The sequence below is a fragment of the Triticum urartu genome, chromosome 5 (genome assembly GCF_003073215.2).
Source record: "Triticum urartu cultivar G1812 chromosome 5, Tu2.1, whole genome shotgun sequence".
NCBI lineage: Eukaryota > Viridiplantae > Streptophyta > Magnoliopsida > Poales > Poaceae > Triticum > Triticum urartu.
Genome location: NC_053026.1, coordinates 27170774 through 27197162, shown reverse-complemented (window position 1 = coordinate 27197162; position 26389 = coordinate 27170774). Strand labels below are relative to the sequence as shown.

At 42.8% G+C, this 26389-nt stretch overlaps 2 protein-coding genes across 2 annotated transcripts; both read left to right on the top strand.

The window, feature by feature from the left end:
* The first annotated feature begins 8685 nt into the window (after positions 1-8685).
* LOC125555498 (polyubiquitin-B-like) lies at positions 8686-9775 on the top strand. Its single transcript, XM_048718434.1, has one exon. It carries the CDS (start codon positions 8765-8767, stop codon positions 9602-9604), a length of 840 nt encoding a protein of 279 aa, XP_048574391.1. The 5' UTR covers positions 8686-8764; the 3' UTR covers positions 9605-9775.
* Positions 9776-24245: 14470 nt separating this feature from the next.
* LOC125506681 (40S ribosomal protein S20-like) lies at positions 24246-25790 on the top strand. Its single transcript, XM_048671437.1, has 3 exons — positions 24246-24372; positions 24452-24565; positions 25651-25790. Exons 1-3 carry the CDS (start codon positions 24246-24248, stop codon positions 25788-25790), a joined length of 381 nt encoding a protein of 126 aa, XP_048527394.1.
* The last annotated feature ends 599 nt before the right edge of the window (positions 25791-26389 follow it).

Sequence of the window (26389 nt, the reverse complement as noted above, 5' to 3'; positions counted from 1 at the left end):
TATTTTGAGTGGGCTAATGGGGGTGTGAACATACCATATTTTAATGAATCGTGTGCATAAATGAATTCAGGTCGTAGTAAAACCAGCAGTGCTATACACACGATAGAATGCACACGACTCATAGACGATAGTTAAATCCAGCCGGACATGGACTGATTGACAATGGCTGGATTATTCCGTCGTGCATAGATCGTGCAGCACTGTCGTCTGGGTAGCAGTTTCGTAGTAAAACACACGTCACATATTTTGAACTAAAATTACGACAAATATTTTAAAACGGAGGAATTATGTGCTAATATGAATTGATGGACAAACTAGAGCATGTGTTTTTTCTAGCCGTCGTGCGGCGCAGAACAGGTGCTCGTCCACGAGGTGACGAGCCTGAATTGGTCTGGCCCGGTCGGTTACTTCTGCCCCTCCAGAGTCCCTCCACCGAAACGATGGGCTAAAAATTGCAAATTCCACGGCGCGGCACGCACGACACAGCACAGCATAAACGAAGAACAACACGTGGCCAATGCAGAATTAGCCACCCATTAATCCAGCTCCTTCCCGCGTTGGACTTGGACGGCCGCCGACCAGAATCCTCTCCGCCCGAAAACAATCTGTAAAGTCGTCAACGTGCACTTCTGTCAGATTATGTTAGGGACAGAGAGGTCTCGCCCGTAAGGTATCGGTGCAAATGTGCAGGCTCTTTCTTTTTCTGCGGATAAATAAATTAATCAAAGCCAAAAGGTCGACATCGTCGTAAAATATTCAGAAAAAGGTCACGTATGAATGAATACTGTACTACTACGTCTCAGCAGGAATGGTTCACGCAGGACGCAAAGAATTTGTTGACCCAGAAACGGCAAGCGTAAGGCGTGTCGGTAGATGTAGATTGGTCATTGGTGCGTTAAGTATCGTCTGGGGACTGATTCGTTGACAGTGTTGCGTTGCCTGCCGCTCGACGCGCGGGCAAAAGCAGACTATATATATGTTGTGGCACCGTCAGGTTGTCGCTAACGGTGTGATCGCCATGTCTAGAGACACCGTGCTGATCTGCGCCTCCGTGGCCGCGCTCGTCCTGCTCTCCGTCCTCACCTTCCTCTGCTCCAGCCGGCGGCGCCAGGGACACGGCTCCTCCTCATCGTCGTCGCACCCGGGCGACGACATCGAGCTCGGCTGCCGGTGCGCCACAGCGGGTATCGACGAGGCCGAGCTGGCCGCGTATCCGACGTCGGTGTACTCCTCGCCGAGACGCGTCGACGATGTCCAGCCTGATGCTGCGCCTTCCACCGACGGCAGCGATCGGGCGCAGGACGACACGACGTGCGCGGTGTGCCTGGCGGAGTACGCGGACGGCGACGAGCTCCGACGGCTGCCGGGGTGCCGGCACGCGTTCCACCGGCGGTGCGTCGACGAGTGGCTGCGCCGGCGGCCCAGCTGCCCGCTCTGCCGCACGTCGCCGCAGTCGGCCACCGTGAAAAATTCCTGAACCTTCGTCACAGCATCCGCGTGCAGCCAAGAGATGGAGAGAGCTAGCTAGAATAGATAGGTCGCCTGTGGTGTCGGGGCCACTTCGTCCGGCGGCAACAGATGATGTTTGCTGTTGATCGCATGGAGCCGCAGCCGCCGTGCAGACAAAGCTAGAGATAAAGCTTGCACATTCATGCTCTTTCGTCAGATTGCAGCGACTTTGGCTACGTCTACTGTATATTTTAGATAAATAAAAGGGGGTAGAAACCCCCCGGTCCTATTTTTATAAATGAAACCAGGAACAGTGTCGAAAGAACAAATGTTTCCCCCCAGAGGCCAAATAATAAAAGACGTCTACTGTATATATACGGACTCTCTTTCAATCTGTACCGGCGCATTTCCTATTCCACGTCTCCAACGCCAGTTACTTATTTTTTGAGTAATAAAAACGCCAGTTACTTTAAAAATATCTCCATACGGGCGCACCCCCCCTCTATGCTGGCCCGGCCCATCTTATACTCTTTTTTTTCATTCTGTAAAACCTTCAAAGATGAGCCTAGTAGGTGTGTGTACAACCAAGATAACCAACTAGGAAACTTTCCTGTTGTACCTAGTTACCTTCTTTATTCTTCTTCAAATAAGAAACGTAAACCCTTTTTTTTGGTTGGTTTTCTTCTGTTTTTCTTTATTTTTTCCATTTCATTTCCTTTTTAAATTTTATTTCCTTTTTTCAAAATTGAAGAACTTAAAAAATAGATGAACTTACTTTGAATTCGGTGATTTCTTAAAAAAATTGATGAAATTTTTTCAAAACCATAATTTTTTCCTAATTCGTGAGCTTTTTTCAAAATTTCATGAACTTTTTTTCAAAATTGATTAATTTATTTTCAAATTAATTAATTTTTTAAAATTTTGAACTTATTTTCAAACCTATGAACTATGTCAACTCCATGATTTTTTCCGTCCAAATTTCCTTTTTTTCCTTTTTTTCTAATTAATTATTTTACAAAAAGTCAAATGGTCAACGGTTTACGGGCAAGCATCGACCGGACGATGTGATTGAAAGGGAGACGTGCGATCCGAGCGACACGTCAGGTCACTTTTGTTCATGAAGGAAACGTGGCGCTAAAGGCACCATATAGGAGCCTCCCCCCCCCCCCCCCCCCAACGTGAGCCTCGTCAACGGCTGCTCACGGTGATAGGAATTTTTGTTTTTCTGTCTTGCATGTTCTGCATTGTAAAAAACTGCAGTTGTTATGTCCTTATCTATATAAATTCATTATTTTGTCAAAAAATAGAGGTGGAAATTCTCGTATTTCATATGCACATGTGGCTCAGACAAGTATAGTTATTTATACTGCGACAACTATAGATAGTTCCTTGTTCCCCATTAACAAAACATCCCTTTTTTCTCAATGATCCAATGGTGGAAACCATTCTCCTTGATTTTCTTGGCAACTAATCCACAACATATACCATGTTGTAATAGATATTGCCTCCTACAACCCAACATGGGTAATCCACCACATTTGTTTCTCCGACAATTGGACTAGTTCCTCCAGAGTGGCAGACCCCTATCTATCCACCAAAGTAGCAGACCCTAGGGTTGCAATTAGGTTGAGCTTCTATGAGATATAAATTGTTGCTAGGCATTGAAATCGAAGGATCACAAATAGAGGCATCCACTAAACGCGCATATGTTCTGGCTTCCAAGGGTAGTTTCTAGAAGGACAATACCATAAGTGCATGCCAACATATTTAATTTTTTTGCTTGGGATCTTTAATTGACACACACTAATTTCCAAATCGAGATCGAAGAGAACTGCACGTCGTACCTCAAAACTAGTGATGCCACTCGAGGTGGTAAGCTACAGGCAAACAACAGTTCTTCATACAACTACACGAAATTAAGTCACCGAAACCTTTGTTATTTAGAGGATTTGCACTATGCGTTGAGCATTAACTATATGCAAAGTCTCATCCAATATTTATCCCAATTACTAGTACCTGGATAAATAAGATCAATCACACATAGGAACTGCTCCTCGCCGTGGAGAGATAACATTGTGATTTGGGCTCTATGGGATCCAAAGGTCCTTCGGGAGTTTGATATCTGCTCCATTTCTTACACACCGAGTAGTTCCTCTTTTAAACGTGTGAGTCCTGCCAAAATGATTTGCTACATGAAGCCCTTGGGCTAGCTTTCAGGATGTCCCCTTCTAGGCAATATTTAACTTTCAAGACCTCATCACACCATGAGTTACGATAGGTCAGTAATATGCAACACTAGTTTGCCAACATGGCTAAATTAAAAGAGTGAAAATACATTGAATCCATCCCTCTAATTATATTTAGGCATCAAAACTTCCACCGGCTGAACCAATGATATTTCTACCACCAAAATTGTGATTTAACATAAGTCACGTCCTTGCGTACCCCTTTCAGAAGTTTGAAGATCGACATGGCACACACAGGGATGCTTTGACAACAACTTTCAACATGATCTCCTTCCCCGGTAGTGATAGTTGTTTTTACATCCATCCAAATAATACTTAACAAATCGTCTCCCCTAATTTTCCCCGGAAGGTCCAGTAGCCCCCAATACTAATAGATCTTGAATATCAACAAGGAACTCAATATAAATATTCTTATTCTATATGAATACTATAGATTTTATCTCTACTCTTATAAAAAATAGAGTTGGTGATGATGGTGTGCCTGCCATCCTGCAATATAGGCCGCTCGATTTATATCTGACGGATAGGAATGAAACTATGACAATTTTGCAAAAAGATACCCACACCCTCTCCACATTTCCAAATAAGGCCTTATCTCGTTCATCCTTTTGTCCCACAAGATAAACTACTCATACAAAATGCATCTTGATGTTCCATGCAACGCACGTGCATCTTGCTAGTTAATACATAGATTGAAAGGTTATACATATAAGGAATGTAAGACAGATTGAATAAAGGAAAAAAAGGAAGGGGTGATTCGAATGCTAAACAAAGAGGGGCAGCGATCTATTCTTTGTTTTTTTTTCAAATTGGCTAAGTTACCCATTGCATATTGGCACCCCTTTTTTCTCTGTAGAAGCACGCCTTCTCCTCCCACACGCACTAATGGGCCGGCCCATGTGCGGGTGGTTGCACCCCTTGTTTTCTATTTCGCTTTTTTTTTACTTTTTCAATTATGTTTTTCATTTTTCCTTCTTTAAGTTAATTCAGGATTCTTAAAAGAACCAATTTTCAAGAAGTTGCGAGATTTAAAAGTATATTGAGAAATCCTAAAATGTTTGTGAATTCAAAAAATATTTGAAAATCATAGAATGTTCATGATGTCAAAAAATTGTTTGCATGTTATAAAAATATTCAGAATCACAAATAGATGTTCATGAAATAAAATTATTCATGATTTAAAAACAATAATCTAGTATTCAAAACATATTTTGGAAATAGAAAAAAATGTACATGAAATTTTAGAAAATTTCCCAAAAGTTAAAACAGATCCGTAAATAATGAATAAAACGAATAGTCGCTTGCGTAGAAGTTTTATTAGGAGATCTGTAGAGGTCGTTTTATGATTTTATTTAGTCCCTCGCGTCGTGTTAAAAAATGGTTTCCGTGTTTCGTACAACGTTGAGCCCCCAAAAATATGACACAACTTCCTATAGGTTAGTTTTTGTAAACTATACAAAAATGATAAATGTCTACTTTGCCTTCATACACAACTATCTTTATTTTGGTACCACGGTACTGGTTATGATAAACACACTACGCTAGATCAAGATGAGACACATCATTCACCAGTCTAGGTCAGGCAGGCTCCATCAATGCAGTTTGCTTAGCCAATTTTCTTTTCGTTGTAGCGCCTTAGGAAATCAAATCGTGACAGACCATCACATTCTTAGTTTTTGAAAGTCCTTATCTCATCATGACATCACTTAGACATAGTTTGTGAAATGATATTTTAAAAGTCCTTATCTCATCCTGGCATTTGATTCAGACTTTTTTTATATCTACCACACCTGGATAATCACCCGTTGCAACGCACGGGCATATTTGCTAGTAATATTTAACAAATCGTCTCCTCCAATTTGCCCCAGAAGGGTCAATAACCCCAAATACTAATAGATCTTGAATATCAACAAGGAACTCAATGTAAATATTCACCCTAACAGCAACATGTGTACTCAGACTCAGGGAAAAAAAATTAGATTTTGCTAACATTACCAGATTTCTAGAATTTGTGCAATATGTATCTAACACTTGCTATTTTGAAGTTCCATTAGTCAAATTTGCATTCATAAGGATCACAGAATCGTCAAAAAGTAATGGATGTCAAACTCGGTTGCATTTATGTACACCCTCTTCTTCCAAGCCTTTTTGCACACAAGGTCGTTAGCTTGGTCTTTTCCTAGACCAGGGTGATCCCCCCAATATTCTTCATGTGATTGTTCAATGTCCCCGGGGTGGTTAATCTCCAGCTGTCCTACATATGTGTCGATCTACTTTTACATTGATTAACCTAAAATTTATTCCTCTATGGATTTTTTGCAAGTACTTTAGTGGCCGGATTTCTCGTTGTTGTAATATCCCCTTTTGTTTAGGGTGCAATCTGTATCTCTGGGTATATTTATCCTATATATGGTTGGATTCAATGTTCTATTAATATAGACCAAAATTGTTTTAAAAATTAAAGATATCATTAGCCTATCACCGTCAATGTTTACAATTTAACGAGTGTATGTCTATTAATGTCGTTAAGCTTCTTCATCGTCAACACATTATTCCTTGGTGCAATCTTTTCTACAGTACATGAACTCTTCAGTTTGGTGATTATATCGAGACCGATACGTAGCAGAGCCAAATTAACCACACGTTCATACTTTGGGTTGGTGGGACTATTAGCATTTATATATATAAAAGGCAGAAACCGTTCCGTATAAAACTAAAGAAGAAACCGTCCTCTATGTGTATATGAGAGAGAGAGAGAGAGAGAGAGAGAGAGATCTGCCAATGCTACCCACTACCAGGTCGGTCTTCCCTACCCCCGGTGACTTGTAAGGTCACACTGAATCCGGAGCCATTGACTGTGACCGCCACACCATGCTCATCTTCGTCCTTGTCGTTCTCCTCCAAGACTAGCTTGGCCCCGCCATGTCCTTCTTTTGGTTGTTGAGCAGGTGGTGGGCAATTCCACTACTAGTGGATCTCGTCGCCCCCTTGGATGCCACGGGCGAGGTGTTGCTGCATCATCCACTGGGTGAGGTCCTTTTCCTACTCCCTGAGCTTCTCCCTCAGATGGACGGCCTCCCCCACTTCTCCCCCTCTACGGACGTGGTGGTGATGTGCGTTCTTGTCAATGTCCTCTAAAGAATTAACAGGGTTCCTCCTCTCTTTCCTTGGTCCAGCCAAGGGGCGAGGTCCCTATCTTGGAATTCAGATAATGGATTGAAATCTAAGTTGTGAAATATAGTTGATATCTATTGGCCCATCTTATGGATCTTTGTTTCATTAATTGTTGAAAACATGTATTCAGTTTGTGAATTTTGTGTGAGACATATGCGTTTCATTAGTTTCTGTTATGTTCAACATGTGAAATGAAGTCAACTTTCTGATTTGTGAAATTTTGTAATATGTCTTACGAGTTGTTGCAGCTTGCAAAATATGGTTCGTGATATGATTTTGAAAATATGGATTCTGATATGTGAAAACAAGTGAAATTATCAAAACAATTTTCTTTAATATTAGCGCACTAATTGATTATTGAAACTCATGTGATTTTTTTCTTCTGATTACTAAAATTATTGAAATAGTTACTTACATTTAAATATTCATTTCATAAATATTTGAAATGTCAATAAAACATGTTGTTTTGGAAATTCTGAAATATATGCTTTGGAGTTATTTAAAATTATTTTTCTGAAATGTGTTGATTTATTGTTTTTTCTTTTGGAAATAGCCTCACAAATAAGTATTTTGATTTTGGAAAGTCTTTCAATTATATTTATTTTGCATTTTTAAATATACAGAATATATTAAAAAATTGCGCGCATGATTTTGATAAGATTCAATTATCAGCCATGTACATTAGAAAATTGATGTGATCTAACGATTCACTTGATGTGTCATACAAAATTCGGACATGACGTATTGTACAGATACCATGACTCAAAATATACTATTTGATGTTTCTAGCCAATACCCAAAATCGTTAAGTCAATATGAAAAAAAGACAATACACTATTTCTAACCTACTTTGGTATGTGACGACCTCTTAGGGCATGTACAATGGCGCTATCTTAGGAGTGCCACGTAGGATAGATGATGAGGTGGAGGGAAGAGAACTTCTAAGAAAAGGCTTGTCTTTTCTTATTTAAGAGAAGACAAGAGGTGATCTCTTAGCATAATATGTCTCACCACATTTTTAAGAATTGCTAGCTATTAAAGATAAGGCTAAGAGATGACCCATTGTAGACAAAGGAAATTATCATCTTTAAATTACATGCAGGATTTAAAATAGAACTATCTTATCAACCATTGTACATGCCCTTACTAGTGAGCCGGAGCCACAACCTATTGTCTCCGCTAGAAGGACTTTGGCAGCAACTCTTCAACTAAACAAACACATTACTTGGGCCGGCTATATAAAACCCAACCGCAGAAACACGAACCCGGTTATAAACAATGAAACTAGCACTTTTCCTATTGAAAGAAATTATTTTAATTTTTTGGGGGCATTAAAGCTGCAGTTCAATTGTTTTTTTAGGATCGCTGTAGTTCAATTAAACTATGTTTTTTGAGGTAATTCAGGCTTCTGGGCCACGCCATGGAGCTTATATCTGGAGCCCAAGTGCGGCCCGACCATCCTGCCGGCTGCCAATGCCCAAGTTTATCTCTTTTTTTTTGAGGGAATGCCCAAGTTTATCTGAGAAATGTGTCATGATGCATGGATCGATGCATCATGCATGCACATATCTTAGAATATATTTTCATAAATGCTTGCACAATAATTTTGCAGATATCAGAATATCATTGAGTAAAAAAAATGGATGCAAATTTTGTTATAAATGCACATACATTAATTTTTACACATATGGTAGTACTATGCTATATCTGAGAATATCTGTTATAAATGCCTATATATTGCACCTCTACTGGTGGTGAAAGATGTAAGCGGTCAAAAGAAATCTGAGAATAATAACATGGGAGTAAATGATGGGTGTGCAATGCCATATATTGTGTGTAAATAAAATGTTCGGCCGCACGTTTTCATCACAAATCACACAAGCGATCGAATCGCGATGGAGGTGACGTTCGAGACGACGCAGGGTCGCCGATTCATCGTCGAGATTTGGTACTTCTCCACCGTGCGGAGGATCAAGGAGTGCATCCTGAAGCAGGAGGGCATCCCTGTGGAGTCGCAGCGCCTCTTCTTCCAGGGCCAGGAGCTCGAGGACGACCGCGACACCGAGCACTACCCCATCGTGGAGGGATCCCACGTGCTCATCGTCCTGCCGGATGAATCTCCCGCTGCCGCCGCCGTCGCCGCCGCTGACGGCCATGCTGCAAGCGCCCCCGGCGCCGTCGTCCACGTCGTCGCCTCCGGGCCGGCCCTCGGCGAGGGCCGCCGCGTCGCGCTCGAACTGGACGCGTCCTGCACCGTCGCCCGCCTCAAGGAGATGCTCCAGGAGCGCACGGACGGCGCGGTGCCCGCCGCCAAGGTGAGCGTGTTCTTGGAGAAGGCGGAGATGGAGGACGACAAGGAGCTGGCGCAGTTCAACCCGCCGACCGACGATGGGATGAAGATGGAGGTGTGCGTGGTCCTGCGCCAGCCGCCGCCGTCGCCAGCGTGCAACAACGGGAACGGGGTGGCCAATTGCAAGGTTAACAAGCGTATGTCGGTGGAGGTAAAGTGGGGCGCCAAGACCGCGACGCTGGAGGTGAGCGACATGGACGCCGTCAAGGAGCTGCGGGCGGAGCTGGGCAGCGCGGCGCCGCACCTCCTCCTGCCCAACGACGGCGCCTACTTCTTCATCTACAAGCAGAACGTCATGGAGGAGGAGCGCACGCTGCGCTGGCACGACGTCAAGACCGGCGACACCATCGAGATCTTCAACGGCAGGGTCACCGGAGGCGCTTGATATGTTTTGTTCTTGTTCATCACACACATCACTCCATGCATGCTCCGAACGCCCATCAGGTTTACAGATCTGCATTCACCATACATTGAGTCGTTATTATGTTGCATGCATGCTACTCCATCATTTCATTTCTTTCGTTTAATTTAATTGGTGTAATGTTGAAGATCCTATTTGTTGGGTTAAGATGTCAACAAGAATGACCTATTCCTTTGCTCCTCGATGTTACCGAACTATGCGTCTCTGATTTCGGGCAATTATCAACGGAACAATAGGGTGAACTCCAACAATCTGTACTTTCTTTTGGGTCGGAAGGAAGATACAATAATGTGCCGGTACTTTGCTATGAGCATGAAAAATTTGTAAGCTCTCTTTCTTAATCTCATCCGTCAAATTGATCAAGGTAAACTCGGGTATACAAATAGTACTCCCTTTGTTTTTATTTACTTTACATACTAGTAAGCATGCACGTGCAACTCACGTCTCAAACATAAAACAAGTGAATTCAAATAATATAAAAAATAAACATTTTTAAAAATATAAATCAAATGGATACACAATGTTTGATGTCGCTCAAATTGTATTTTCAAAAGCGAGACAAAATAGTGGCTATGTTGCTGCATAGAGTAATAGCAGAAAAATATTCTCATTTAAATAAAATCAGTAATTATTTATTAATGCAATAATATAGGCATGTAGTATAGTCTTCTCTTCGAGTGTAGCCAGGAAAAAAAAGTATAAACTGCCTTACGGTGCAATTATATTGTTCAAGATGCTTAATTCTCGAATCTTATTTTATTCTACTAATCTGCATAGCAAAATATATATTTGTACTAATTTGGATCAAATTATATATATTTTTTGGTTGTGTGGACTGCCAAAATTATATAGCTACCTACTATGGATAATAGAAAATAGAAGGTGATATGTGACTACAACAACTTCTATATGAAATAAAGATGATTTACAAGAACTAATTGAAATGTAAAAGGGCTAAAAGAAATCCAATAATTATCATGATAGAAAATATTTATCCGGTTTTGTATGTGTTTATGCGTTGGCAACCATACTAACTTACAATGATGTAAGACATTTTGTACGTATAGAAACTGAAATGAGTTATGAAGAAAAATAAAGATGGAAGGAAAAGTATTCTAGAGTATTTGTCAAGCTTAACCTTATCAAGCTTTTAGGTCAGCTTCTAAATTACAAAAAAAATGATGAATCCTCAAATAAGAAAGAGCCAACAATTTGGAATATGCTACAAAACTGATGAAGATAGAAAACATTCATCCTCTTTTTCCTTGTCGTAAGGAGTAGCTTCAGCATACATTTGTAATAGTGTAATACCTGATCCGGAAAAAGTTGTTCATTATTATTATTGGAGGAAAGAGGCGTGCAGACAAAAAAAGAGAGGCGGTGCAAATAAGGCCTTAAACAACATGTCTTCAAGTTTGATGACTGCAAATATGTTGGATCATTCGAAACTGCACAAGTATATAAGAATAAATACATGTGCCAAAATAGCGAAAGGTACTTGGTTTCTCTGTCATGAAACAAAATAAATCCGACTAAGTACAGTTTATATGATTTCTCTGTACCAATATCCGACAGTTGTATTAGGACAGATCCTTTGAAGGATCTATTTATTGGAACTCAGCCGGATTAGTTTCTTCATTGGATCCTTTTGTATGGTAAAATTCTCTTTATTGGAACGCGGTAGAGATTGCATACCTTTACAGAACAGCGAGAGATATTCTCTAACAACAGTTACGGAGTCATGTGACCCGTTTTAGTTGTATAGAATCATGTAACTGAAATAGTAGTACATTTTCAATATCTTGCCTCCTACTGAATCTTACATAATTTACTGGATTGCTATGCAATTATGTTAAAGTGACGCGTGTAAAGTTTTCTCTAAGAATGAATCATATATCCTGATTTCCAACCTATCCCTGGAGATAGTGCCTAGGCAGGTGCAACCCACCTTAATTCCAGGTAAAGCAACGCCATACGTAAAACACACACTGATCAAATAGTACAAATAAGGCAATTCTAATCAAGGGGATGGTGTTACCTCTTGATACGGTCTAGTTTAATGCATATGGTGGTACGAAGTAAAGCCCAAGGAAGCCGACATGAACATGAGAAGTAATCATGGGAAATAGACTCTGCATCTTGACTTCTTCAGTATCCCTCTTGATCCTACTTTGTAAGACAAGATTGTTGCATTCTTATGTACGTGCCATATATAATTACACATTTTCAGTACAGCAATCAGCAACCTAAGATAATCCCAAATCTATAATTCTAGATTGCTTGAAGCCCCACAATTCTTATTTAATATGTAATGCACGTGCACCCGCTGAATAGACACTTTGTCGGCGTGGGTGCTGCGAACGGAGCTGAAGTCAACACGGATGCCGATGGTTGCCGGAGAGCATGCCCTGGACGTGGATGGAGTCGTCGCAGTAGCGGCAGAAGAGCGCCTGTCCTCCAGGCAGAAGACGATGGCGGCGATAGCACGTGTGTTCCCGGAGGAAGACGAAGCTCCTCGCGTTTCCCCCATCGTGGCTAGCGTGCATGATGGCGGCAGGCGGCTCGCGATTAGCCTCCTAATAGGATGGATGCGTCCGAGATAAGTTTTTTAATAGGATGGATTTGTCTGAGATTAGTTTCCTAATAGGATGGATGCACTCTGATTTAGTTTCCTAGAATAGGATGCATCCGTGATTATTAGTTTCCTAATTGCTCAGGCATGGAGTTTCATATTTTCCTCCACGGTGGAGTACGGTCAGTCAATGTAAATTGCTAAGTGTACACAGAAAATGATTTAGGTTAAGGCTAACCGTTAAATTGATTTTAGTGGGCCTAATCATGCGGTGGTATTGAATCTGTGTACGCTTTGTGGGGTGTGCTTAAAGAAGTTCTTGTTTGATTGTTTAATAGTAATATAGAAGTATAGATTAACTTTGGCTCGAGTCAAACTTTCTAAACTTTGCCCAAGTGTATACAAAAATAATTATGGAGGTCGATATCTGTCATCCGTGTGGCACAATGGGCACCTGACCGCACGACTCGTCCTGTCGTACGCACGATCAAGCCCGCACGACCCCGTCCGGCAAACATAAAAACTGCCCACACGTTCGGGCATAGTCACGACGGCCCGCACGCTGAACCCACCTCGTGAGCATGAACGTGCGTGGCCTCCGCGGGACAGTCGACTCCCCGAAAAACCTCTAACCCCCTCTCCGACCCATAGAACAAAAGCAGTCCTCGACTCTGCACTACCACTCCTGATCATCTCCCCCCTGTCCCGATCCCCTTCTAGCAAGTTGCCATGGCAACGCAGGGCAAACCCTAACCAGATCTGAAGATTACAACGACGATCTGCTGATTCAATGTCAGTTAATCCCTTGAAATCGGGGCATACCCCCTCCCCTCCATCATAATTTCTGCCATCAGCTGTTTGACCCGTTGACCTCCATAGATCCGTAAGGCTATGGAACCGTAATTGTTGCCCTCTGCCTTTCGCGGTGTGTGGCCCGCGGCTCGGATTCGGGTGTGTGCATCCCTGTTGACACGTGCAAGCGCCATCCGAAGCAGGTAGAGAAGGGTTTCGAGAGGGGCGTGGTGGGCGGCAAAGCGCCCGGAGCTACGTGGACGTGATGGGCTGGTGTCGTCGACTCGTCGTCCACGCTGCATCGTGGGGCGACGGGGGATGACACGGAACCGGTGGTTCCGCGTCCGCCCCTGTCCGGCCGGATGACGGGGGACGGTGGCGCGAGTGATGCTTAATTAGTTAGTGAAGTAGTAATTAGCTAGCAATTGACTCGGAAAAAGAAATGGAGAAGAAATTGATAATTAGTTAGTATATACTCCCTCCGTTCCAAAATATTTGTCTTTTTAGTGATTTCAGATAGCTATCACATACGGATGTATATAGACATATTTTAGAGTGTAGATTCACTCATTTTGCTCCATATGTAGTCATTTGTTGAAATCTCTAGAAAGACAAATATTTAGGAACAAGGGGAGTAGCTAGTAGTAGTACTTACGTTGTCTTTCTTTTTGGTTCACTAGCAAAAGAGCCCGTGCGTTGCAACGGGAGAGAAAACATAACACACGCTCTTAACTCAACAACTATCACTCAAGACCACAATAGGTCCATCTCCTTTATTTTTGCGAGTCATCATATTTGTGTTGCCGCTTATCCTCCTTCTCACTCTCACCGGCGATGGCCTCGGTGTTCACACAAAACAACCAAAAATGTGTGTTGAATATGGTTAATCCTGAGGCGTCTCTCCCTCTCTCCCTCTCTCTCTCTCTCTCTAGCTCGCTCGCTTTCTATCACTCTCGCGATGAGAAATCTGTTGTTTTCCCCTGCGACATTTTTTAGAGGTATGCATGTGTAGTTATCGATGTTTTCTTTTCCGTATATGGTCATAGTGGGGTGTTTATTTGCAATCCGGATCGCCGACGGTATGAAAAAAAGAATCTTGCGCTATAAATTATAAGTTTGATTCCATAACAATATTTTAAAAATATTTAACAGGTAAAATTAACATCATATTTAGATTCCACACATTTTTTAATAAAATTTCATATATAATATGTTAAAATCGAAGTTACGGTTTAAAAGATACAGATAATTTAGAAAATCATTTGGTTTGACTCAAATATATTCCAAAATAATATTTAGAAATACTTAACAGGTAAAGATAATCTCATATTCGTATTCTACATATTTTTCTAATCAAATTTCATATATAACATGTTCAAATCGGAGTTACGGTTTAAAAGATATTGATGATTTAAAAAGCATTTGTTTGACTTAAATATGATCCGCGGATGAATTACCTAAAACATCAAGGGAAGCTTTTGAAAAATGTAAAATAACGGTTTGGGTGTGACTTAAATCCGAACGGCGGGTTGATTTCAGGAAAAGACAGGGACTTTTATGTACAACACGAAAATAACGATTCATTTTAACTTAAAACAGGACTGCAGGTTGAATTCTCTGAAATAGAAGGACTTTTCTGAAAAATGCCATAACGGACGAAAGAAATCTAATTTGCTTTATTATTAGGTAAAAAGATAAAGATAAAGATTGAGGATTAGTTGTGGGTGCACGTAAGCAAAAAAATGAAACGCGTCCGTTTGAACCAAGCACATAAGCAAGAAGAAGAAGAAGAAGCAGCGGCGGGTGCACGTTTGAACGAAGCAACGTGTATAGCATCGCGAACCCTACGTGTGCATGACGTGACGACGCATGCATGCATGCACGCATGCACGCAGCCGCAGATCCAAGGAGCGCACGCACGTTTGAAGAACAGCGGCCAACTCAGCGAGCAGCAAGCAGCTACCCGCGTGACGCCGATTCCGTTGGAAACGATGCAGTTGGAATCCCCAAAATGCTCCTGCTGCTAGCGCTGCTTGATTTCGTCTGTCTGTCGCCGGTCACTTCATGCGTCCAGGATGTCGAGGTACGCCATGTCTACCGCGAAGGCAACCAGGTGGCCGACACCCTCTGCAATGAAGCGTACCGGTGCCCCGGCGTGTGGACATTGCACCAGCTGCCGCCACCCCCCGTTTGGGCCCAGGTCGAGGATGACCGCCACGGTGCGGTATACGAGCGAGTCCGGCGGTAGCGAAGCTAATGACTATCGAGGAAGACCCCAAGCGGATGCAAGACGCCATGCAGTATGCAGTGTTAGTATTCCTTGTTACGTACTTCCTTCGTCTGGAAATACTTATCCTAAGAATGGTTATATCTAGACTTATTTTAGTTATAAATACATTCATTTTATTTATTTTTTGGACAAGTATTTTCGGGCGGAGGGAGTACTCGTTAAGCTTCCTATACTATGCATGCACACAATAGTCTCTTTATCCTTTGTCTCTCTACTAGGTTCTGCAGCTACTACGTTTGGAGATGATTCTAGTGTTTTTTGAATCTCCGTCAAGCACTATTAATTTTACTAGAGCTTTAGCAAGTCTCCAGCCAGGCAGCAAAACCCCAAAATGACGTGCATAACATAGTTCACTATATCCCAATTAATTTGATCCTAAGCTAAAGGGTTTAAGTGAATAAAAGGCATTTACAATAACAAAGTAAAAATAAAGCAGATAACTGAGGAAAACTCATTTATGTACTACAAGCAAGCACGGGACGGAGCGTAAAACGCACTCGTTGCAAAAAAAAAAGGTAAAACGCCCATTCACTACCCGGCTTGTAGCAGGATTGGGAGTAGAATGGCCGCCGCTGCCCCACATCGGTGAGACGCCAGTCGTCACCACTCACCACAAGAGGAGGGGAAAGGTGACACACCCAAAGCTATGTTGCCGCACGAGATGGCGGGCGGGGTGCACAACCACCACCAGCGTCATGCATGAGGAGCCGGCGAGCGACCATGTTGCCGCCGCCAAGTCGGCAATTTCCTTTCTCCACCAACAACACATCATTTCGACGCCAGCATCTTGCTTGAATCACCAATGTTAGTAATCTTTCTGCTAGGCTATACAATACGAGGAAATATCTGGTGCACCAGAGCTTGTGGTGCTACCGGTGCACCAAACTCACATTGTGCTTTTAAAATGTTTAAAAATTACAAAAAAAATTAGCACACTTGCACAACATCAATGTAGATTGTCACAAAATTTCAAGTCAAAATTCAAAAATAACTCCCAAAACATTAATGATAAATTGAACACTGAATAGTACATAACATAACTTGGGCTTTAGATTTGGCCCATTATCACACTGATGTCAAATTTGTTATTTTATATCTCCAAAAATATTTCAACTTTTTATATGAAATTTTATGACATCATACATTGATGTTGTGTTAACATGCTAGAATTTTTTTTCAGATTTTTAAAAATATTCTATGGCATCCGATGCACCGGTAGCACCAAAGTGCGGGTGCACCAGATACACTCCCTATACAATACTACACCGTATGTGTTATTGTATAGTCAATGCCATATGGTATAGTAGAGACTCATGTTGCTGGTTGTACCAGTAGTGGCACACGACCTCAGATAGTGGCACAGTCATGATCAGTACACGGCTCTGGTTTGTAACCTGTATAAATCAACCTGCCTAGAGCTTAATCAAAGTGTGTTGAATCCTCTCTTTGTTGTCTACTCTCTCTCGTTTACATGGTATTGACCGTACCAGAGTTGTTCAAAATCCTTTCGCACAGGTCCTTGTTAATCTCGATTGATCTGGATTATATGGCATTGATGCCTTTGAGCGTAAGAAAGTCCTTGATGTAACATGTTGAGTTGTAACCAATCTGTGAAATGGGATCAGACATTGTTGGCTTGAATTTTGATGCAATTTTGGAGTAACTTTTATGCTTGTATACATTTATTCTTTATATGCTCCCTTCTATAGCTTGCTCTAGTAAATAATGTATGCACATTACGTACAAATACAATAGTTGACCGTCATATGTCACCCCTTCCCATTGTCCTGCGTGTTGTCTCCCCTCTCCCCATCTCCTGTCACCGCGTAGATGATGATGAAGTGAGAGAAATCACTTCAATCGGTGAACTCAGCCATGCATCCAGGCTAGTAAAGCATCGCAACAACCATTTCCCGACCACAAGCACCAAAACCTCATGCAAAATTAATGGACTGCTATCTGGTTCCTCTAGTCTATTAGACCTCTTACACTGGCTAGTATCATAGATTACTATCATGCATATGATACTAATCTGATACTCCCAAGTGGATAGTATCATTGGCATAGTATTTTAGATAGCATCGTTTATTATAGTATCAATTGATGTTTCCTTGAATTAGGTGCTATGATACGATGTTAGGGCCATTAGATTAAACCATAATTCTCTTCTTCTTTCACTATGTAGTATAGGCTACTAGTGATGAGAGCCTTTCCACTTCAGTGACGAGCGGGGCTATAACTCGTCACTACACTAGTAGAAAAGGGGGCTTTGGTCCAGGTCGGGTAACCCCATTAGTCCCGGTTCAGTCCAGAACCGGGACCAATGGGGGCATTGGTCCCGGTTCGTGAGCCCAGGGGGCCGTCCGGGCCACGTGGGCCATTGGTCCCGGTTCATCTGGACCTTTTGGTCCCGATTGGTGGGATGAACCGGGACCAATGGGCCTCGCTCCTGGCCCACAACCATTGGTCCCGGTTCGTGCCTCAAACCGGGACTAAAGATTAGACCTTTAGTCCCGGTTTGAGGCATGAACCGGGACTAATGGAGATGAGACCTTTAGTCCCGGTTCGTGCCACGAACCGGTACTAAAGGTTCCATTTTCAAACTCTACCCCCCCCCCCCGGTGGATCGCCTTTTCAGTTTTAAAAAAAATAAAAAAAATGATGGAAATGTCAAAAAAAAAAAGAAAATAAGTTTCCCATGTGATATGTGGTCTAATTGTTGGGAAAATTTGCAAATGTGAATTTTGACTTTATTTGCAAAATCTCTCTGAAATTTGTAAAAATGGGCATAACTTTTGCATACTAACTCGGATGAAAAAGTTTTTTATATGAAAAATCATCTACTCGAAAAGTTACATCCGAATTTAACTGGGGGAACCCCGTTAAACATTTTCAAAATCCTCAAAAACCTAATAGAAAAAAAGTTACGGGGCTTTTAAGATCTAGAGTGAAAAAAAATCAAAAAAAATTCAAACAGTGGGCAAACAGTGGTCAAACTAATTATTCTAGAATATTAGTGTTACTAAATAATTATTTCAGTTATTTCAATTTTGGTCAAATCTGGTCAAACTGTGGTCAAAGTGTGGTCAAACAATGGTCAAACTAATTATTCAAGAAATATTAGTGTTACTAAATAATTATTGTTTTCTAAAACAATAGTTTCAAAATAAAACTATGAAATGTGTCACTTCATGCTCAACCAAAATTCCTGAAGGTTAATAGGATTGACATCTTAGTATTGTCAGGAAAACAACAAGTGCAGACTTGGAGCGAGGGAGAATAGAACCCGGAAGTTAAGCATGCTCAGGCTGGGGGAGTGGGAGGATGGGTGACCGTTCGGGAAGTTAGATGATTTGGAATGATGAGGGGTGATTAGAGGATAAATTGAGAAGTGATGAGGGGTGGTGATTACAGACTAGAGGTTAAAATAATTCAGAAACTTAAAAATAAAAAAATTTCAAAAAAAAATCATAAAATTTCCTTTAGTCCCGGTTGGTGACTAAAGATGAAGCTCCACGTGGCCGCGCCCTTTAGTCCCGGTTCTGGATTGAACCGGGACTAAAGGGAGAGGCATTAGTACCGACATTTTAGTCCCGGTTTCAGAACCGGGACTGAAGGCCCTTTTTCTACTAGTGCTAGTAAGTGGCTACTGGTGATGGATGGCCTGCTCGTCACTAGTAACCATCTCACGAGTGACAAGTGCCCAAAACCACACGTCACTGCTGATCCCCACACAAATGACGAGCATGCATTTTTTTGCTCGTCGGTGATTTGTATTTTAAGAATAAGAAGCTAAACCACATCATATTAATTAGTCCACACTATTTATTTTTTAAGTCACACGAAAGCAATGAGCACAAGTGCACAACTACAACATATCAAGACATATAGTTGTCGGTCCAAGATTTTGCATGCGTGTGACCGCGCACTAACATACATTAGATGCATGAAATGACATTTGCATGCAACTACTACAAGATCACACCAACATATAGAGAGAAAAAATCATACATGAAGACATTAGAAAGTAGTTCATATACACATGGGCACAAGATTTACTAGTAACGTTGTTGCATGTACATGGACAAAAGAACTATCATGGCAAGATATAACGGTGTACATATCAGTTTCTTAATCACTATAAAAATATATTTGATAAACAGCTACACGACATGCCATCTCTAGAGGTTTAAAGTTTTGTCACACATCAAACCACATGGGTTCAGTGATGTATCAAACCAACAAAGGTGAACCGAAGAACACGTCAATGATATGTGACGTCTCTCGTGGTTTAAGCGTTTCACGCGCCAGTGTAGACAAATCTTCTCAAATGTTCTGACGAGGCCCACTGGAAGTACGAGTATTTAAGGCGGTGCACTTCACATGCCCGTCTCGGGTTCTTTCCATATACTTTTACAATTTTCGCCTTAGACCACAAGTGACTTCCATCCCAAGTTGCATGGCACAGTTGCCGTATTTTGTAAGGACCTCTTCCCTCCACTGGTCCGGTTACAACGATCGTCCATTGGGTGGCTCACGCACCTATACACCATTTCAAACCCAACGTTTGTGACCATCCAGACATGTCCACGAAGTGCTGGCTGTAGCTCCAACAGCGCCATTGGCCGTGATCTGTCGGGTCGACAGTCAATGGAAACATAAGAGTGAACGGACACGGGAGCCGGCGATGAGCATGTTGAGCTGGTCAATGGTGTGAGCAACTCGCAACGTGAGGTTGAGCATCTCAGCATCATTCCCACCAGCAGGCCAAAGTGTTTTTTCTGTCTTGCATAGAGTGAAAAATCTCCCGACGGGAGGATTTTTACGGTACCCTATACCTCTACTGGGGAGGGAGCAGTATATGTGTGATCCCACCGTTGATCACAAAGGGAATTGTTCTGGTGGGCCAATACTTCTGAATGACCAGGACACAAGCAGGTTGAGCCATGCCTGGGTGAGCATTCTAGCACACGACGTGGTTGTCGACCTCACAGCAAAGGCAGATGAGCAGCTCCACATCCTGCGAGATGCGGCTGAAGTAGAGGTTCCGCCACGCTCCGGCACTCACCAAGAAGCAGCTCTTCGGGCGTTAGAAGACTGACACATCTTGCACATCGTGGCCTCGTCGTCACAGCGGCGAGCTCGTCCGTGCCGCAGGGTGGTTTGGCATGCGCTGCCGCCATGCACGAGGCACAATAAGCGTGATGCTAGGGTGAGGATGGGGCGCACGGCGACGGGCCATAACATCATAACCACGGAAGCATCAGTCGATCATGATGGATTAAGGGGAGGTGGCCCGGCTGGCAGGCGCACGGTCGAAGGGGAGACGAGCGTCTGGGGACGTCTGCCGGAGATGCAGAGTCGCCGAATAATGAACTGCAAGCGCATATATCGGTGGACGAGAGACACACAGTACTAGCGATACTGCTGATCCGTTTTCACCGGTACAGATATCTAACAACCCTTGGATCTTTGCCATTGGACGGCCTGTATTCAATACAGTCTCTATTTTTAATGGAGCAGTTGGTAGCCTCGTACGGTTTATTTTTGTCCCATCTTTTATGGTTTTTTTATACCTCCTCCCACCTTCGTTGGTTTTTTTGTCCCCTCCCTCCATCTCATTGGTTTATTTTCGCGTCATCCTCTAACACAACGAAAGAAATCTGAATATATCAGAACTTTCCATACTGGCGCAAGTTATTTAGTAATGTAGAATCAATTACGGACAATCTCTAAAAATAAAATTTAAATTAATTAAACTTACCTTAAATCACTCAATTACATTAATTAGAAAGCAAATATTTGATTTTCAAAAAAATCGCTCAATCACATTAACCTTACCTTAACTCACGGATGGTAATCAATCTCCAAACAAAAGAAACAATACATAGAGGGAGCAATAAATAAACTCTCTTTCTTATGACATGTATATGATCTTCCCTTCCCTCTCCATTGTCGAGCGTTCTTGATTCTCGAGACCGATGCTTGGGCTGCGTCACTGGGTGGCGACGGTGCCGGAGGACAAGGATGGCGAGGCCGGGTGCCGCGGCCGGTGAAGGGGACGAAGAAGGGCGGCTTCCCATCTCCCATGGTTTTTTGGTACCTCCTTCCACCTTAGCTGGTTTTTTTTCATAGATTTTTTTGTCCCCTCTCTCCACTTCATTGGTTTATTTTCGCGTCACCCTCTCACACAACGAAAGAAATTTGAACAGATCAGAACTTTCCATACTGGCGCAAATTATTTAGTAATGTAGAATCAATCATGAACAATCTCTAAAAATAAAATCTAAATTAATTAACCTTACCTTAAATCACTCAATCACATTAATTAGAAAGCAAATATTTGATTTCAGAAAAATCGCTCAATCACATTAATCTTACCTTAACTCACGGATGGTAATCAATCTCCAAACAAAGGAAATAATACATAGAGGGAGCAGTAAACAAACTCCCTTTCTTATGACATGTATATGATCTTCCCTTCCCTCTCTGTTGTCGAGCGTTCTTAATTCTCGAGACCGATACTTGGGCTGCGTCACTGGGTGGCGATAGTGCCGGAGGACAAGGACGGCGAGGCCGGGTGCCGTGGCAGCGCGTTGGCCGCGGCCGGTGAAGGGCAAAGAAGGGCGGCTTCCCACCTTCCATGGTTTTTTTGGTACCTCCTCCCACCTTCGCTGGTTTTTTTTCGTAGATTTTTTTTGTCCCCTCCCTCCACCTCATTGGTTTATTTTCGCGTCACCCTCTCACACAACGAAAGAAATATGAACAGATCAGAACTTTCCATACTGGCGCAAATTATTTAGTAATGTAGAATCAATCACGAACAATCTCTAAAAATAAAATCTAAATTAATTAACCTTACCTTAAATCACTCAATCACATTAATTAGAAAGCAAATATTTGGTTTTTAGAAAAATCGCTCAATCACATTAACTTTACCTTAACTCACGGATGGTAATCAGTCTCCAAACAAAGAAAACAATACATAGAGGGAGCAGTAAATAAACTCCCTTTCTTATGACATGTATATGATCTTCCCTTCCCTCTCCGTTGTCGAGCGTTCTTAATTCTCGAGACCGATACTTGGACTGCGTCACTGGATGGCGACGGTGCCGGAGGACAAGGACGGCGAGGCCGGGTGCCGCGGCACCGCGTTGGCCGCGGCCGGTGAAGGAGGCGAAGAAGGGCGGCTTCCCACCTCCCATGGTTTTTTTGGTACCTCCTCCCACCTTCGATGGTTTTTTTTCGTAGATTTTTTTTGTCCCCTCTCTCCACCTCATTGGTTTATTTTCACGTCACCCTCTCACACAACGAAAGAAATCTGAACAGATCAGAACTTTCCATACTGGCGCAAGTTATTTAGTAATATAGAATCAATCACGAACAATCTCTAAAAATAAAATCTAAATTAATTAACCTTACGTTAAATCACTCAATCACATTAATTAGAAAGCAAATATTTGATTTTCAGAAAAGTGACTCAATCACATTAACCTTACCTTAACTCACGGATGGTAATCAGTCTCCAAACAAAGGAAACAATACATAGAGGGAGCGGTAAATAAACTCCCTTTCTTATGACATGTATATGATCTTCCCTTCCCTCTCCGTTGTCGAGCGTTCTTGATTCTCGAGACCGATACTTGGGCTGCGTCACTGGGTCGTGACGGTGCCGGAGGATGAGGACGGCGAGGCCGGGTGCCGCGGCACCGCGTTGGCCGCGGCCGGTGAAGGGGGCGAAGAAGGGCGGCTTCCCTGGCCCTGGCCGTGGCCGTGGCCCTGGGAGTTGGTGCGGTGGAAGCGGCACTTGAAGGACCCGGCGTGAGTGGCCGGCGTGCAGACGCACTTGGAAGCGGGCCCGTGGCCCGCGTTGGACGGCGCCGACGCCAACCCGGGCCACCTCCTCTATGTATTCTTGGAGCTGTGGCTGGCCGATTTACATGAAATTAATTCCCTCAGTTGTGGTCGCAAATATAATACACATAATCCATATTGTTATGCACTAGCGTATGTGTGTGTGACATAGATGGATTATGGTCCCGTACCCAATAAGATGGATGTGTGTGTGTTAGAGAGAGAGAGAGAGAGAAAGAGGGGGAGAGAGAGTGAGGAAGAGGAAGGGAGAATGTGTGTGTGAGAGAATTTGATGATAAAAAAAGTCACCAATGTAACTTGATATGTATGAGAATATTAATATTGAACTCTTTAAGTTAATATAGCCCGTTGCAATGCACAGGTGTTCTTCTAACATACCGTAAAAAAGCTCTCCGATGGACCTCACCACCCATCGCTTTACTTTCCTTCCTAGAACCCTCTCGTCTCCAATGCATTCTTCCCCTATTTAAAAGTTGCCACTGCTCCTCCACGTAGCAATCTGTTGTTCGTCGGTGCTGCCGGCAACCACCCGTCGCCGGTGCCGCCTCCCTGACCGCGCATCCTCTTCCATGGACCAGGTGGGCCAAGGGGCTCGGATCCACATCAGCAGCGACGACGACGATATGCATTGCCCACGCATAGAGTTAGGATTCACCTTATTTGATGCAGTATAATCAGCGAGCATTCGTCATAAAATATACTTATTCACATTCTACACAGAAAAACATGACGCACACACATACAATTTCCACTTTAAAAGTAAATTCATGTACATGATACATCCAACAGTATACTTGTATACACACATTCTTTTATAGTATTTCAAATGACGTATGTGTCTATTCTGTAGTCTGTACTGCGTCTGTGAGTTGCTTGCTTCTCCCGGGACCGAGCTCCAATCGGACGGCCGGATCGCCCAGGCCAGCAGATCCAACGGCTGCCCTCCCCCGCCTCCGGCCTGCACATGCATAAGCTCAGCGCCGCCGCCTCCCTCGCCTACCGGCGCAAGAAATCTAGATAGCTAGCAACGCCGCGGCCTCCTCCAGTACTGTCCTCTCCTTCAACCAGCAAAAGCCATGGCGACCGAGCCGGCGTACGCGCTGCCGATTAAGTCCGGCAAGCTGGGCTTTGAGGGCCCACAGGAGGTGCTGCACAGGGTCCGCATAACCCTCTCCTCCAACAGCGTCAAGAACCTCGAGAAGGGTATGAACGTACGAAGGCTTACTTCCTTCCTTCTTCTCTTCTTGTTGATCTGATTGTTCCTTGTGCTGGCAACAAACAGTGTGCTCCGATCTGGTGAAGCGCGCCAAGGAGCAGCCTCTCAGGGTCAGGGGCCCCGTCAGGATGCCCACCAAGGTGCTCAACATCACCACCAGGAAGTCCCCCTGTGGAGAAGGTGAATACTCTGTGGTATTGCCTCTCTCTGGTCTCTGTTGTATCCCATTTGCTTAGTAGCTTTCTGTTGTATATATATATGGTATTACTTGGCATGCTCACGATAATACCTCGTTGATGTGGGTCAGGAAGTGTCTATGGATTGTTGTTGTTTGCTTAGACGATAGGACTGAATTCAACTCATGCAGATGAGGCAAAACATTTAGACAACTGAGATGCATGCTTTTGGGTCTTTGATGTCTCTAAATTGCACTCATGGCATCACCGTATTGTTCTGTTATTGTGTATCTAGAGTTCTAGACATGCTTAGCTCTGTTTGTGCGGTGTAATATTAAGTTCAGTGGAGTTTGTCGGATGAACATATGAAGGAGATGCTACTGAGATGTCACATCAAAATATCTTAAACTGAGCTTTTCAAAGTTGATGCCTGGTTTGTCTAGTGCTAGTAAATTTCTTACCAGAAGAGTTGATTATTGTTGTTTATTGGCCGTCCAACGGAGAGATCATCGGTTTTGACTGTGTGCGTCGAATGATGTAGAGGCCGGGGTACTCCCCTTTCAGAAAAAAAAAGGATCATTTGTTTATCAGTTGGAACTCATCATAGCCAGATTATCCTGCTCTTTGTGAGTTACTCTTGGTGTGATGGTAGATTTTGGACTCTGCTTAATGATGGGCTGGTACATTCTTGTTGTGTGGGAGCTTTCGGCACTGGGTATGTCCTTTTTTATGGGCTGGTCAAATGGTGCTAAATCAAGTTGTTTATGAGATTCTCTTTTGAGGGTTACAAAGTCGAGCTTTTTAAACTTATCTTCCAAACATTTGCCCCTTCTAGTATAAAGAGCCATTGAGGTGTTCAATCTCTGGATGCATGTTTATAATTAAACCACGCGTGTATTACCATATAATTGTCACCCTGTGAATAATAGGACTACTTGTTAGTCCTGAGCAAATGATGATTCCACATGATGTTTCTGATACATTTGATGTTTCAAAATCGAGATTTAATCCCTTGCACAATCTGTGTATAGGTTACTGTCTTGTTATTCCTATGTTAATTAATGCCAGCTTTTCTTGGTACAAAACAAGGTACCAACACCTGGGATCGGTTTGAGATGCGGGTGCACAAGAGGGTGATCGACATCATCAGCTCCCCAGACATCGTCAAGCAGATCACCTCCATCACCCTCGAGCCTGGCGTCGAGGTCGAGGTGACCATCAGCCAGTAGTCATCCCTCATGCTACCCTACCACAACAGCGCCATCTTTAATCTGTTGTTACAATGGGTGGAGACTGGAGAGACACCAGTGAACCAAGACGTTTTTGAGACTTTGTAGTATGAGAAGTAGTTTTTGTATGGCTAGGTTTTTGTTATCATGATTCATAGTACCTACTATTGATTAAGTCATTGTCTTGGATTTTCACGTCGTTATTACAGCATCTCCACAATTTGGTAGCGTTCTTGTTTGGGTGTCAGTTTTGAAATTTTCCATTTTTCATTTTAGGATATATATATATAGGACTTGCCTTTGCTACATGTTTGTGGATGCATACATGGCATCATTTCAATGCTGTTGTTCTAAAATAGGGAGAAATAACAAGAGCTAGCTGTTCAATTAACATCCAAAGAAAAACACTAGCAAATGCTGGAGGGGACACCAACCACCATTAAGCACATCACCATGTACTCTTACATAAGCCTACCAATTCATGGGCCAGTGCATTACTTCCTCTTATAATGGCCTTCACGCCTTCCATAGGTCATTTACATGAGCAATGACAGGAAAGAGAACTGATTTGTTATGCATGCCCGGCTGAAGCATCTCAC

Coding starts and splice junctions, on each gene's coding strand:
- LOC125555498 (XM_048718434.1), top strand. CDS start 8,765: ATGGAGGTGACGTTCGAGACGACGCAGGGTCGCCGATTCATCGTCGAG.
- LOC125506681 (XM_048671437.1), top strand. CDS start 24,246: ATGGCGACCGAGCCGGCGTACGCGCTGCCGATTAAGTCCGGCAAGCTG. Junction 24,373..24,451: donor CGTCAAGAACCTCGAGAAGG/GTATGAACGTAC, acceptor GGCAACAAACAG/TGTGCTCCGATCTGGTGAAG. Junction 24,566..25,650: donor GAAGTCCCCCTGTGGAGAAG/GTGAATACTCTG, acceptor GTACAAAACAAG/GTACCAACACCTGGGATCGG.